At 33.4% G+C, this 16,827-nt stretch overlaps 1 protein-coding gene across 1 annotated transcript in view; it reads right to left on the reverse strand.

Annotated features, from left to right (window-relative positions):
* CNTNAP4 (contactin associated protein-like 4) overlaps positions 1–13,964 on the reverse strand; it is a gene marked incomplete at its 5' end in the record, with an annotated part of 203,951 nt that extends 189,987 nt beyond the window's left edge. The window contains one exon of the mRNA XM_010568747.1: positions 13,847–13,964. Coding sequence (XP_010567049.1) covers positions 13,847–13,964 — 118 coding nt within the window. The remainder of the gene's footprint in view (positions 1–13,846) is intronic.
* Between the last annotated feature and the right edge of the window lie 2,863 nt (positions 13,965–16,827).

The following is a 16,827-nucleotide window of genomic DNA, read 5'->3' on the forward strand; positions in this document are numbered from 1 at the left end:
TAGAGGGGGTAAAAATGGTAACTTTGAAAAGTAGTCGGGGCCAATTAAACAAATAATTTTCAATTTATGATAAAGACATTATACCTAAACATGCCTACAGTGCTAGAGGGTAAGTGCAGAAAGCAGAATGTCACAGAAAACAAAGCTATTGAATTATTACTTTAAAATACAAGAAGCCTGATTCTTCTTTAAAAATCAATAGCAAAACCAAAATCTGTTCTGGTTTATTGTATTTTAGATTATGTATGAGGCACAGATAGCTAATGTTCAAAATACTTTTACTCGTCTTTCTATTGAATATTTGCATCTTAGCAAAATGGAAATGCATATGGTTATGGATGTGTTAAACTTTGTAAACCTAAGTCAGAATACTTACATTTTAGTAATTCAAAATAATTTATCTATAACAGCTGAACTTTGAAAAACTGCAAAGCCATCAATTTTTAAGGCAGTAGAAGATTTTTCCAGTATCAGTTTCATTCAGGAGCAATTAGTTTCTACAGAGAAAGATGTGTCTCTTGCCAACTAGTGGTCACTTCAGAATGCAATACTCTTTTTAGCAATGTAATGTGTCCCACATTTATTAGCAAAAAAATCAAAAGAATATTCTGCAGTTAACAAGGTGGCTCTTTGTGAGAAGTCACTGAAGACCTAGAGACATAAAACAATATCTTAGCAAAGGACTAAACAAAACAACACTATACACATTGCCCAGAATTATTATGATTAATAAAGCTAAAATGTCTATTTAAACTCTCATGGCTCATTAATCAAAACAAGTTTATAAGATGTCTTGAAGCTTTTGGATATAAAATATTGTAAAGATACATTGAAAGACACTCAAATGGTCCACTGAATATCTTATGAAAAATCTTTTGTGGAAAAAGAGCTGGGAAAAATGAGAAAAAAATTCAATTATTTCTAATAAATAGTGATCTATTTTCCAGTTCTTTCTCATCCCTAATCAGACCTGATTTTGGTTTCATTGAAGATACTTTTAAAATTTTGAAGCACCTGAATTTAAGATGAATCCACACTTGACTACAGTTCACTTTGGGCCCTTTTTTTGGTTTTGTGCTTAAGTAAAAGCTCAATGATTTTATAAATTCTCTTAAATTTCAAACATCCTATTTCAGAAATACAGACATACAATAACCTCAAAGGGTTGTGCTTGCCAAACATAAATCTATTTATCTCTCTCAACAACAGCAAAAGTGGAGATCCCACTTCATCCCTTCATTCTATATTTAGAAATTGGGTACACTGACATGAGGCAGCTTAATCCCATTTAAAATGTTAGAAGTTGAAATATCAAGAGCTGTCTGAAAACTGATTAATCAGTGAGTTCCTGCCAGTCTGTTTTTGACAATTTACACTTTCAAATCAATAGATCCTTTTGATTTCCCATCAGAATAACATCCTTCTTTCTATAGCTCAAGGATTTAGTATCAAAGGCAGACTTTGGCTGCTTTATTTCTAAAAACAATGAGCACAACTTTTACTCATCACTCACAAAACAACACAAATAAATTACAATACTGAAAAGATTTGGATTAAGTCTATTTTATACACTTGTTTACATATTTTTATTAAATTATTACAATTATTCCCTTTTAAAAATTCAGAATTTTCAATGGAATTTCACAGTGTTACTGAAATGAAACAACTATCATCACAAATTATGCTTAAAGCTCTATTCACATCAAAGGGTTCTGGATTATGCCTGTGTTAAAATTCCCACCCTTGTGCTTCTCTTCTTGCAGCTGGCAACACTGGAGATCTCAGCTGTGGATATTTTTAAATCAATGCCTGATCAATGACACTAATTATCTACTTAAAATTCCATGTGTATTTCAAAATTGTATTAGCTATACTTGTAGTATACTGCTCACACTTGCAGGGTGTTCAGTACTGTATATATTTTGTTGCATTTGAGAAGTTCTAAAATAAAAGACCATTTCAATTTATCAACAAAAAATAAATGTTGATAAAATGGGTGAAGATACTTTTTTATTATAATACTTCTTTTATTATAATACCTTGGAAACTATTGAGTAAAATATTTTTCAGTCTTCAGAGTCCTTATTCAAAGATTAAAACTTGTAGTAAAACACGTGTCTGGCAGTGATGCAAATGCTATTAACTAAGTCCTTCTCATCTTTCCTGAAGATATAGTTAGTACTAGTTTCTCATGATCTTTTTTTAAAAATTATTTTTCACAAAATTGTTGGGTAATGGACTCAAAATTCTGGTTTGGATTTGAAATCTTAAAAAGTCTTGAGGATTCCTGTTGATTTTTCAGGTACATTATGTTATTCTGAGAATGATTCAATAGGTTTGAACGCAATGGATAACATCTCCTGAAATGGATTTGTTAATGTATATTTGGATTTTTATTTTGGATTTTTATTTTGGGCTTTCATTTACACTTAATTCCTCAAAAAGGATTATCTAGGGTTACATTTCTCCCTGCTTATCTTCTGTCCAAAACAATTTATTTCAAATTATCCTTTTTTCGCAAAGTTTTTGTGACATTTGTTCATAACAATGTAGAACTGCTATGAGTCCCAAAATGTTTTTGTTTTTTCTTTTACCTGTTCCTTTGCAGGTCAGACTATTTAGCAATGATCTCTTTATGTTGTCATGCAAATGGTACAGGGGATAATCTATGAGTGAGACATCCTGCAATCCACTCATGTTCAGGCAGACAGCAACCTTAGTGTGCAGTGATGCATAGCTATCTCTGAAATCAGCACCACTGCTATTCAAGATAATTCTCTACTGAAGGACTAGAGACTACATCAGCCAAAAGGTATGATAAATTTATTATAAATGCTCAGCTTCTGACCTCAGAGTATTTGCAGAGTTGACTTTTGCAGTGGCTGTCACTCCATTCCTGCAATGCTCACATTAGTCACAAAGAGAAAGTCCAAACCACCCCTTACAAAAAGGCTGAACTGAGACCTGTGCATAAATGTAAATAGTGCACCCTTTATTTGCTTTCTAGACACAGTCATCATGAGATTAATGCACAACTGTATTTCAGTTGTCAAAAGTAAAATGAAAAACAGGTTAATATGAAGAATGAATGACTGTATAAAATGAAGAACAATTTTTTTTTTATTGGTAGGAAAGGAAGGCCTTTCTACCCCCCCCCCCCAAAAACCACAAACAAACAAGCAAAAAAACCCCACACTTAAACAACAAAAAACTGTAACGTGAATTATTCTTGAGGAACAAAAAAGCAGTAGTGCCGGTAGCCTAGATAAATTCATGTACTATATAAAGGAAGAGAACTTTTTACCCTGAGCTACTGAAGTCCGATCAGCTTAATTTATTGATGACCTTTTACTTTCATTTAACATGGTTCTTGAGCTATAATTTACAAGATAGGAAGCGAAGGCCAAATTTATATTTGGTACTAACTGGTACCAAGTACCAATGTGACACTACAAAGAGACTGCAACAACAGAAAGCAAGAGGAGTATCCACATGCTTATAATTTAACTACAGAAAATAACTAGTGGAAATACTTTTGATCCTGCAAATGACATGAATATTAATTTTAAGATGTATTAAAATCTGTTGATTCCTAAATGACAGTAGTATATAAAAATGCATAATACTGAACTTTGTATTACTAAACTTATAAGAGAATTCTTATTTTTGTTAAATAATAACAAAGAAAAATAAAGCAGCGGGCAGACAAGTCTCTAAAAAGACTACTTCTATAAAGGAGTTTAAAAAAAATTCGTAAAAACTTCTACTGATTCCATCCAAATAAATTCTACTTAACTCTACCTCACTATTTACAATTATGCTAATTTAACTGTCTTAAAAAAACCCTTAAAGTACATTGTCACTTCTGTTTATACATCAGTAATCTTGCTGATGGAGCTACTTGACCTTTTTCTTCTGATTTCAGTCATTAGGAGGAGGTATGGGAACAACCCCACTGTGGGTGAAGAAAATCATAAAGACAAGTCCACACAGTTATCTTACAAGTGTAGCTGCTTGAAGATGGACCATTGCAGTTTTGTGTGATGTTTATACCAGGAGCAATTAATGGAATTCATTCCAACATGGACAAGGAAGTTAATGAGCTGTTATACACTGCTCTGTACAGCTGAAACCTTTGTTATACTCTCTTTCCATTCACTACATCCAAATAATTTATTACAGCCTGTCTGGTTATCAGTCAAGTTCCCGGACAACAGCAAAGTTGATTGAGGAACCATGGATAGATTTCATTGTTCACTGGAAATCTGAAAGAAGTATAGTAGCAAATGTATTGTAATTGTTTTATTTTACACTAATTTTCATGATCTAGCACTAATTTCTCTGCCTAACTGTATTGGGTCTGGCTTAGATGGAGTTAATTTTCCCCATAGCAGCCCTCGTAGTGCTGTGCTCTGCATCGGTAGCTAGAAAGGTGTTGATAACACACTAGTGTTTTGGCTACGGCTGAGCAGTGCTCGCACAGCATCAAGGCTGTCTCTCCAACATTTTTTGCCCCCCTCAATGGCAGGCTGGGGCTGGGCAAGATCTTGGGAGGGGACATAGACTGGACAGCTGACCTAAACTAACCAAACAGATATTCCATACAATATGATGTCAGCTCAGCTATAAAAGCTAAGTAAAGGGAGATGGAAGGGGGGGCGTTTTCATTTTCCGGAGCAACCACTACATGTACAGAAGCCCTGCTTCTCAGGAAGTGGCCAGACATTGCCTGCTGATGGGAAGTAGAGAATAACATCTTTTTTTTTTTTTTTTCTTTGCTTTTGTGCATGACCTTTGCTTTCATTTTATTAAACTGTCCTTGTCTTGACCCACAAGCCTTTTATTAAATTTTCCCTCCCCAGTCCAGCTGAGGAGGGGGAGTGATAGGCAGCTTTGGTGGGCACCTGGCACCCAGCCAGGGTCAACCTACCACACTAACACTTTACATACAACAACTTGCAACTGAAAATTATTCATCTAGAATATAAATTATTTCTGGTTTGGAAGAAAAACTAAAGGATATATGACTGTTAGACAGAGACTGCTCTTCTTCAACTTGCCTGGACATCCCTGAAATTTATTGTAAAACTGCTAAGTATTAGGATTTCACTGTCAATCTCACTTCAAAAACTCTCCTAAGTCATTTGTCTCCCAAGCAGGACCAGATTATGACAGAAAGTTTAAAAAATGAATGAAAATATAAATATGCGTTTTGCCTACATAATGCCATTTTCTAATATAGCTGTGTATTTAAGCTATTATTTAATAATATGTCTATCTTTAATATTGAATTTAATTTAAAATCTTAAAAATAAAATCCCATTAATGGATACTTTGTTTCTGTTCGCTTGTATAGCAAAAAGATGAGACAGTCAAGTCAAAGTTACTTTCCACCAGTTAGTTCTACTTTAGATACTAGTCAATTTAACATTAGTAGTCTGTTACTTATGCCATATGTTTCATGAGTGTCTAATTTTATCTCTTATGTACTATTTTCTAAAGTAGCTTAGTATAGGACTTTCTTCATCTTTTTGATGTCTAAAGATGTAGATTAGAATGAAATATAATAAATGTAACATAATATTAAAAAAGTTATGACTGTATTTAGTTGAATTATCTATCTGACACTGAGGGAAATAGTGACTAAGATATTCATCAAAATGCCACCATTTTGTAGGGCTTTGAGGTTAATTTAGCTTAGGAATTCTGAGCTCTCCATCTCCAAGCTGGTACGGCAGTACTGTCCCAGTGCAATGGCAGTATGAGCAGGATCATAACACAGAAAAGCCCATCTTGTATGCCAGCAAATTGAACACTAACAGGGTAAGGAAAAATATTTTAAAGGACATAACAAGAGACAGATCCTTTGTCAAATTAAAGTCTCTAAACTTTTCTAGGGGTGTGGAAGGAAGAATGTTTTATTTTTTTTATTACTTTCCCTTAGAATTGAAAAATTTAAGAATTCTTTAAAAATTACAATTTAAGACACTAAATTTTTTTCATTACAAATGAAATTAGTCAAGATTACATCATATCAAAAAATTCTTACCCTTTTTTAATTTAGGAAATTGTCAAAAATCTCTGATCTTAGCACATCTAGCAATAGGTGAATGGTTTTGAGTGTTATTGATATGTCAGTAAAAAAAATCTGACATCCCTCCTGCCTCAAACATGCAAGGAAGAATTTGAGGAAAATCAGATGCATTAGCACTTACGATCTATTTTTCCATCCTTCAAAATATTAAAGGAGGTATGAACTTAAATTTTTCATACTGCAAAACAGGCTTGGGACTCAAATTTTGCTATGACTTTCTAAAAGGCATCACATTAATTCAAAGTTTGGATAAAACTCAGCCTTTACCTAAGATTTTAAAAAAATATTATTTAAAACTATCTAAATGCAAAATATCAATATTGGTAGATCAAGTTTTTTATTTTTTATTATATTGAGTTTAACAAAAATGATAACATACATGAGTTGTAGCAAATTTGACTTCTGAAGTAAATTTTTATTTGAATATTGTAGTTCTACGCAACTTTTTGCAAAAAATGTTCTCACTTTTTTTCTATTCCCATAGCTGTATTTCAGATAGAAAAACAGTCCCAAACAATGGCATTAAAATACCCTTATTACCATTTCCTTGCTTCTTCTGTGCATTTCACCATACTTTGAATTTGTTATTCCACAGGTGTTCTCACACAGGAAATAGATCTGGATGAAACCTTTTGTTATGCTTTGTTACTCTTGAATAAATTTTGACAACAAAGCTGGCATTCGGTTTCTGGAAATAACTGTATGAATATTCCTAACTCCTCATAAATGTTCATGAAAGCACATTGCTCTATAAATATTTAAAATATTTCTAAAGTTTTTATCCTATTTACTTACTCTACTTAGGAGTAATTTACTTTTTCCTTCCTTCCTTCCTTCCTTCCTTCCTTCCTTCCTTCCTTCCTTCCTTCCTTCCTTCCTTCCTTCCTTTTCTTTCTTTCTTTCTTTCTCCCATACACACTTTTGCAATATCAGAATCACACCACACATACACAAACCCAAAACAAAGCAAAACAAAACCAGCATAAATTTCACTTTAGACATTAATAAAATACTACTGTTTCAAATTTTGCCTTCACTGAAGCTGGTGTAAACTTGATAATTTCTTAAAACTTGTAGTGCACCTACAATACCATATACAACTTTCATATGCATCCATATATATTTTCTTTAAGGTGTTTAAAACAGGTGTTTAAAACCATTTTCTATAGAAAAAATGAAATGGTATTAAAAAAAATTGTAATTAAAAGACTGAGAGATTGATGGCAATGTTCACACTAAAAGCTGTAATTATTGCAGTAGTTAAGGAAAAAAAAATCTATGATTTCTTCCTCAGAAACTGAATGGTACAGGAATTTCACTGACTATGTAGCAGTATGCATCATCTGATCTTTTATGCATAAGTCACTGTAGCCACTGCTTATTTTATTTAGTTTAAATATAACAGATTTACATTGTCACTTTTGCCTTTTTCCCGACACACCTATTGAAGTCAGGTAAGTCACAAAACTCTAAGCCATGATGTTAGCTGGATCAACTTAGATTTGCTGTTAATTTATAAAAGCTGAATGATTACCATCAGATTGGGTCTTTTTCATTCTATCTTCATTTTCTTATTGCTTGTACTAAAGTAAAATATCAGCCTTAATGAATTTTATTTGCATACTAATGAAATGGAGGGACTAAGATCTTTCTAATTATCTTTTGGTGACTAACAAACCTAACTGCTATTAAGTTTTTTAATTTGTCTGCTTTTTTATTTTAATTGTTAGCATTAGATTATGCAAGTTAAACTGTTTCTTAAAAAAAAAAAAAAAAGAAAATTTCTGAAAATAAACCTTCTTACTTTGTGAGAAATGTTATTTTTTTCTTTAACTGTTTCCTTGATGTTTTCTTTAGCTACTGATAGGTAGAATTCTTTAATCCATTTTGACCTACTTAGTGCAAGTTCTCCAAAAGTGATTCAACAACAGCGTTTTATTAAAAAAAAAAAACAAACCACAAACAACTTTACAGTACCATATTGAATAAGCTATCCTTTATTTGGTAGCTGTTAATGCATTCAAGTTTCCAGGCCACTTCTCAAAATCTGGCAATGTAAACTGACAGCATAATTAAAATACATGGGTTTCCTCCTACTTCAGGGAAATAGAAAGCTGTAAGGCAGATTTTTTGGCTACTTAACAACTTCTATATTCAATTTTCTTCTGTCATATTCTAATCAAGTAATTGTGTGTGAATATGGGGCGAGGCAATCACAGCCAAATCCCTATCCAGCTCATTTAGCTGCCCAAATATCAAGGCTCTTCCATGGGTACTTGTACTCTTGTAGAGCAACTCTTTTCTGAAGTTTTCGCCCATAAAGTTGCAAAAGTTCATTAATTCAAAAGAAGGCCTGCATTCGTGGGTATAATGGTTCACAGTCCCATTAATAAACCTTTTCCAGTGGGATTGGAATGGTGAATGAGAGGACTTTGTGTATGTACAACCAGCATGAAATACTGATCCCATGTAGACAAAACAAGACGACCCTGACCTCAACAATAACACAATCTTCTCTCTGCTTGGCAGAGGGCTTTTCCACAGATCCTGGTTGGGAGATAATATGTCAAGAAACCTACATTTGCAGAGGGAGCAAACTGTCTATAGTGCCAAACTTCAGCTGACTGCTCATCATGAAAAATATTAGCAGTGGACAGAGGCACATCCTTGATGGCCCAGATTAGATATTGGTACTTATGGTTCCTCTCACCAGTCCTGGTAGGCATGCTCTGCATGCTGGCCATTTTTTCTGTTCTTTTGGGATACCTCATTCCTCCCTATAAAGAAGCATGTGTTACCTATCAACTTTGGGGGGGGGGGGGGGGGCGGAAGGACTCTCCTTTGGATGATGTGCCTACTTTCAAGACATACAAATCCTTAAATGCTTCTGTCCCCACCTGGCTTTTTCAAGTCTTTGCAGATCTAAGAGCTTAACCAGGGTGTTCTTTGTTTTTCTCATTTGTTTTGGGGGGTTTTGGTTTCTTTCTCTCTTTTGTTTCTTTTAGCCTCATATGGAAATATACATTTAAAAAAAATACGTCCCCAAACATTTTTCCATGTCACCTATTCACAGTGGTGGAACCAGCATAGAAAAACAGCCTAGTTTTTCAACAAGCTTTTCATGATCTGGAATTTTACAACACAGTTCAGTGGTAAATTATACAGCTATATGGACAGTAAGAACTCCTTTCTTCTGTTCCTCTATACAAAAGCTTCATTATTTCTTTTTGTTAGAGAATATGCTAAAGGAGAATCACTAATTCAGCTCAATGCTCAGATTAATTTTTGAGTCGCAACTTTGTAGAATACAGTTCCTATTCTATAAGTATGACCTCCATTCTTCCTTCTAAACACTTTGTAAGTAACGATGTTAAAGTGCTTATTTCAATAGGTAAATTGAATACCTTAGCTCTGCATAATTGCTTTGCCATGATTACTTACTGTATCACCAATCTTCATGTCATTTACACATTTCATCTTAAATGATTTGTGTTTACTTGTATATAATCAAGAAAAGTATTGAACAGAGTTGGCCTTAGAGTTTTCTCTGAACTTCTGTGGAAACACCTTTATACGGTAATGATAAATGCTTTGGAGATCAACCAGCTAGATCTTAATCCATTTAATTTGGACTGTATTGATATTGTGTTATGATTTAAAATTTGAAAGTCATACAGCATTAGTCCAAAAGTCAAATTCCACATATATTAAATCCCTGCATTTATGTCTACTAACCTCAAATAATTAAATCATGTGTTTTCTATTTTTCCATTAAAAATATTTGACTACTATTAGCGTTTGGGTTTTTTACTTAGTTCTTGTTACTTGACTCTTCTATCTACTTTTCAATTGTTACAGGCAGACCTGATGTCAGAGTAACTACTTCAGCAGTTAGCAGGAGTATTCATTGGCTGTGCTTGAGTATTTGCAAAGCTTCAGGAAACAGATGCACTAATAATAATTAAAAGTTTGAAGAACATTTAAGAAGTTATTCCTAGATGTTATCACTTTCCTTAGCTGCTAATGGACTGAAAAAACTTTGTCTTCCTGTAATTCAGCATTACCCTTTTCCTTTACAAACAGCGCTGAAATACTATTGCAGTTAGCTGTTTTACTAATCTGTCTCCTACAGCATTCTCTCCTCAATCCCTTTAACTTTTCCTATCAATTTGCTACATTTAGTAAACAAAAAGCTATATGGTTAAAGAACTATTCCTCCCTTCAGTGCAACTTCCCACATTCCTGATAAATTTCCTGCTAATTTCTACCTTTTCTTTGTCAATTGAAACAGTGTGGGTTTATATGTACATTTGTTTTACTTCTTTACCGATGAATTACAACAATTTGACTCCTAAGTAATCTCTGTAAAAACATTATACTTTTTCTTGTCTAAATTGTGTTCAATTTTCCCTAATTTTGGCATTTTAAGAACCAAGTATATTATCAGACTGGGACCATAATCTGCTTGTCTAAATTGAATGTTAGAAGGCCACAATCACTCCTAAACACTAACTTTGGCTGAATAAATTATTTGGTTTTATTCAAAGTACAGAATTATCTATATTAAAGGCAAACTCATTTACAATTATCAGACAATTTATTTTGAAACTTTAATGATGTAGTCATTGCTTCCATGAGATCACTGACAACACAGCAACCCAAGTCATATTCTCCTAATAACAGATCTTTTTTGCAGTCTATAAAGTTTAACAATCATTTATTGTGTGACTAAATCCATTTGTTTATAACCATGTATCATATCATATCATATCATATCATATCATAATCACTTGCTTTGTTCCACCCAGATAAAACTTTCATGTATATAGACCTACAAATATAGTCAGGTTTTCCCTTGAAAATTCACAGAAAAGAGTTAAATACAGATTCAGTACAAAAAAGATATTCCTTGTTCCATAGTGAGTACTGAGTCTCTACTCTCAATGAAAAAAAGAAATATAAGTTAAGGCTAATTTATTTCAGGTTAATTTGTTGAAGACTGAAGAAATTTTTCATCTCACCTCATCTACACAATTCTATAGAATTATGTCTGAATGAACCAAAAGGTACCTAACCAAACAGTCTGGTCATAAGTTATTAAACCAACAAAATATTTGAACATGACAAATGAATAAGACATTCAAATCTGTACCCTGTTGAGTACTGTGCACCTTAGGTACACGGAATGAGAAAGCAGAGAGCTAGCAATCTCCTGATTTGGCAACTTGCTTCTTTGTGTCTACATGCAATGGAAAGATACCAGATGTAAAGCTATGAGCATTTCTAATGTGTGCACACACTACAAGGAAATGTGAAGGAAATAATAACTCTAAAAAATGTATGCTAAAATGGTAAATACAACTTTATAGCACATGAAAAGAGCCAAATGGAAAAAATTTTTAACATTTTTGGGAAGACCAATATACTCTTTGACGAGAACTCATGTGTTAGTTAAGATTCTAAGAGCGCATATTACTTCAAATCAAGGCAAGTCCTTACACACCATAAAATTTTCTTTAATATCACGATTTCATTCAAAACAGAAGTTCATGCTTATCAAATTTGTACACTAGGATAATAGATTGGAGTATTCCTTCTTCACTATAGAGTTTCTATCTACAAGTACATTCCAAATGTTCCAGTAAATCGTGGATATACAAGACTGGAAATGCTTTTGGCAGTACTAAACATTCTTAAGATTTAATTTACATATTTATCAATTATATGCATTGATATAAAATATAATAATTAAATATATGAGGGGAACTTGATGTATATGAATGGCTTTAATTAACAAGCACAGTTCTTATTGTCTGTATTAAAGCTGAATTTTTAACATTAGATTGTGACCTAAGACACAATATTTCAGTGAGGTCTCCCAGGACTGCACCTTTGAATCAGTTTCTTTGTTGTTTCCTATTGGGTAATAATTAAACAGAAGTCAGTGGCCATAGAAGTTCCTTCTTCCATTGGCTGATATAGCACCTCCAGCCTCTGCATGCTCCTGTTTTCAGACAGCTTACCAATGGGTGGGAAGTTGAGCTTCATAACTTCTTTGAACTTAGACTACACTGTGGATCATGATTGGTTTACAAACACTAGACAAAGATGATTTGAAACAGTAATGTATGCTCTTGGACATCCAAACTGATTTCATTTAAATCCAGACTTTAGCTGGTTTTAAAACCATAATTTTAAAACAGAGTATTATTTTTAGGTACGTCAGCAAGAGGGATTTTGTTTAACTAATAACACCATATTGCCACATATTGATAGAATCTTTCCTAAAGTTATTTATTCCTCCTTAGCATTAGAACTGTGATGTTAAAACCAAGAACCTTGCTGGTATGCTGGGGAAAAAAAAAAAGAAATATTGTCTTTATTATGTTATTGACAAGCATGACTGATTTCCTGGATACTTGCCTGATGAGGCTGATGACTGAGGTTTTTTGGTATTTCAAAGTTAATTTTTATCTTTTTAATGTTCAATGTACTTACATGTATTTTTTAACATGACCTTTGAACATAAATACTTATTACAAATAGGCCACAAACACAGAGAAAGTCTAATGTGATATGTCTTGACAGTTTAAATACATTTTTTTGGACAGATTTTATATGATCTAGCAGATACTGTTAAAAAGTATCAGAATAGAAATCCTTCACACAGAAAGTATAATAAGACTGTTCCCAATGACAATTGGGAACAGAAAACATGTTTACAGTAATTAAAATAAATTCATCATTTCTCATTCCTACTGTATCCTTGACATGAAATATAAGATTTGAGTTACCACTAAACTTCAGCTAAAATGGGTAATCTCCAGATCTTCTGACATATACCAAGTGTTTAAACCTTCTAGCTGCATGTTAGAAAAGACAAAAATAACAATGCTAGCAAAGTTTAATTGCATTTAACAAAAGAAAGTGTCTCATAATTAAAAAAAAGGCTGAAAATGTACGTTTAATTACTATATCAAATACAATTAGAAATGATACAGAGCTTTCAGAAGATTTATGAGGAGGTGTAACATAAATGATAACCTAACAGGCAAGTTTCCTTCATTTTACTAAAAATTTGGACCACGTGCCAGTTGTATAGTTTGCCTCAGTGTCAGTGAATAAGCATAAGAAAACACTAGGTTCAGTGAAGAAAAAAAAATACAATAATTAAGACTTTAAATTGCCAGAAAAAAGAGAAAACGATTTCTCAAAACTATTTCCTGAATATCTGGTCCTGCCTTTCCAAATGTAATCTGCATTTACCCTTATTTCTTTAGAGAATGACGTACAATGACATTCATAAGTTTGCACTTCTTCTATTTGTCCTCTAAGAGAAAAGAGATTATTTATGTTATTATTGTCTTGTTAAGAAACAAAATTAATTTAAATTTTGTTTTAAGATTAGGCGTAAACGTATGTCCAAAGCTGTCTACATTTTATGCTGGAAAATCACATGAAGATTTTGGTTTCAGTCAGGATGAATCCTTTACACTAAAATTAGTAAAATGTTCACAAATGTCTGAAAGTATAATTTACCATGGAAAAACTTACTGAACATGGCAAAGTGAATTCTTTGACACTGTTTTACTTTCCCATTCTCCTTAAAACAACAAACGTAACTCTCTCCAGTTCCAATAACCCAGAATATGCTCACTATGTATCATTTTGATGTTGTGTACAGGTACAAAAATGCTTAAAAAAAACGTAAAAAAAACCAAACACATCAATCAACCAATAAAATGCACTTACCCTCTCTTCGATTAAGTCTTGCAAATCCAGGGCTGTGACTGCTAGACAGCTCCGATGAACTGCTGAATGAAGACTGAGGCAAAGCAGACACCAACTGATCATCACAATTATCTGCCAGTGAAAAATATCACATTCTGGTTAATACAATGAACACCACTTACTGGAACTGTAATGAAACAGAACACTAGAAGAATATCTGGATCAACCTTGTACCTGAAAGCAGCATATGTCTAAATATTTTCTCTTGCTGTACTATATGTAAAAGTACCAGTACTGAGGCAGCACTTTTTTTACCCAATATTTAATGAGACTACCGGGGTATAATTTATTAGGTTCTTCAACTGGCTGTACTTGCCCACTTCTAACCTAACTTCTGAGATCATAATGATAAATGGATCACAGCTCACTCACTATCATTTACATGAATAGCAACTGATACATTCTAGTCCTGGTTGTAACATGAAGCTACAACCTCAGTGCATGCTCTTTGTTTTCTTGAGACCTGATCCAGCACAGGTCTGTGCAATTACATTTAACGTGCAATCACATTAAATACAGCTAGATCTTAAAAAAAAACCCCGAACCAAATGAAATAAAAAATAATCTCATCCCTTTTAAGCACTTTAAGAATGACAAAATGAAAAATCTTTTGCTTTGCCAATGGTGTGCATGTTTGATTAAGACACAGCACAAAATCATTATCACACAGTTATTAGTATGCAAGTCTTAACATCATACAGAATGAAACCTGAATGTTTCAGAAAAAGACTTAACTGCAGTTCACAATCAATGGTGCATAAGAAAGCAAATGCTAATCAATACCTTGGATGTTAAATGCCTCTCCAGTTCAATTACTATACAGGGCATGTGTTCATTCTCCATTTAAATTTGAAAAATATAAATTGAAAATCAATACCTGTTCTAGTTTTGGCTGAAAGAAGACTGACTTTAAAACACTAGAAGAAGTGTAAGCAAGTCTTTCCCTAGCTATACTATGCTGGCATCTGTTGTTTAGAAAATGTGAGGAAATTATGTAAACTATTAGTCTTTATGAAATGGTTCTTTTTAGGGCAAACACACTCTGTGGATTCAACTGATAAGTGACAAGTCACAGGTGAGTCCTTCTTCTTATAACTCTTCTGTTTGTCTACCAGATTTCCACTGTCAAAATCATGAATATTAATTAATACAAAATCTTTTCCTGACTCAGTGCTAATTAGGTGTTTCTCCTGAATAATTATGGATATTTCCAATTAGCAGCAAGATTTTTATATGAATGTCTCAAGGGAATTTTTTAATCACCTTCAAAAATTTTATTTTTTTTAAAGTCGGTTCATTTTGTTTTTAAGCAAAGCTCTTCCTAAACTGAAGGCCTCATAATGACCATGACTGCTACAGTTAGAAGTTCTCTCGAATCCTATAAATAATATCCAGTCACTACAAACAAGAGGATGTATTAATTGCTTTTGATAAGTTCACATATATCATACTTCTACCAAATTCAGAACACCTCACTTACGTGAAAGTAACAAATAAAATTAATATTTACTTTCCTAAATTTTTTTTCCTGCTCTAGCCTTCTGTGATACAAACTGCAGAATTTTATCACTACTCTTTATTGTCTAACCGCAAGCTCATTTTTCACTTCATGATCCACAGATTAGTTTCATAATGTTGAAAGAGACTGTGTTACTTGGGACAAATTGTCCAACTGTAAGCACAGAAGAAAAAAAAAAAGAAGGGAAACAAGATTTCATCTTATGAGCAAATGCATTGCACTGGTAAGTCTTAGAAAAGGATCTCATTCATGAAAGCTTTCTTTACAACACAGAAAAGAAAAAGAACTTATTAGTCATAAACTACACTAGAAAGAGAAGAATTTGATGCTGCTGTTTTTGCACAGAGAGCTACGTACACTGCTGATGTAAGGGAGCACTTCAAGTGTCATTAATTCTTTTTCTACTGTCAAAGGCTTTTTCCCCCAAATCTATGTACATGATTTAGAATCATAGAATCACAGAACAGTTTAGGTTTGAAGGGGCATTTGAAGATCATCTAGTGCACCCCCCCTGCAAAGAGCAGGGACATCTTCAACTAGATTAGGTTGCTCAGAGCCCCATCCAACCTGACCTTGAATGTTTCTAGGGATGGGACATCTACCACCTCTCTGGCCTACCTGTTCCAGTGTTTCACCACCCTCACAGTAAAAAATTTCTTCCTTGTATCTAGTTCTAATCTACTCTCTTTTAGTTTATAACCATTACCCCTTGTCCTATCGCAACAGGGCCTACTAAAATGTCTATCCCTATCTTTCTTATAAGCCCCACTTAAGTAGTGAAAGGCCACAGTAAGGTCCCCCAGAGCTTTCTCTTCTCTAGGCTGAACAACCCCAACTCTCTCAGCCTTTCTTCATAGGAGAGGTAATAATTCTGGGAGTCTCTACATTTATTAATGTTCATTTTACGCATGCAGGTGAAGCTGCAATGCTTAGGAAGAATCAACTTTGCTGCCATTAATACATTCAGATTTGAATAAATGAGTATCTGTGATCAAAAACTTCATGAAAAGGCATAAGGCTCTTAAAAATAGGAGATGTCATGTTGTATCAACAGGACTACTACTTGCTAAAACCTCAGAAAAAGATGCCACAAAAACTACCCTCCAACAGTTATTTATTAAATCTATGATTCAGTCATGTGGGCTTCAAAGCACTCTTTTTCCTATTACTTTGAAGATCAAATATCCTCGAGCTCATCTACTGTTTTCAACAGAAGATGTTTAATTTTCCCTAGGAATGAGCACATATCTCACTTTACTTAATAGAACCTTTAAGTATGTTAATTGTGGTAATTTAGTCTTTGGTCCATGTGCAAGCTTGTAATTACTTTCAAAAGATTCATTGAATTTAATGAGATTCATGTGACATAGATAAAAAGAGATGTGCCCCTCTCCTGTTGCTGAGAGGTATTGACCATTGCGCT

The sequence above is a fragment of the Haliaeetus leucocephalus genome, unplaced genomic scaffold (genome assembly GCF_000737465.1).
Source record: "Haliaeetus leucocephalus isolate CR32 unplaced genomic scaffold, Haliaeetus_leucocephalus-4.0 Scaffold251, whole genome shotgun sequence".
NCBI lineage: Eukaryota > Metazoa > Chordata > Aves > Accipitriformes > Accipitridae > Haliaeetus > Haliaeetus leucocephalus.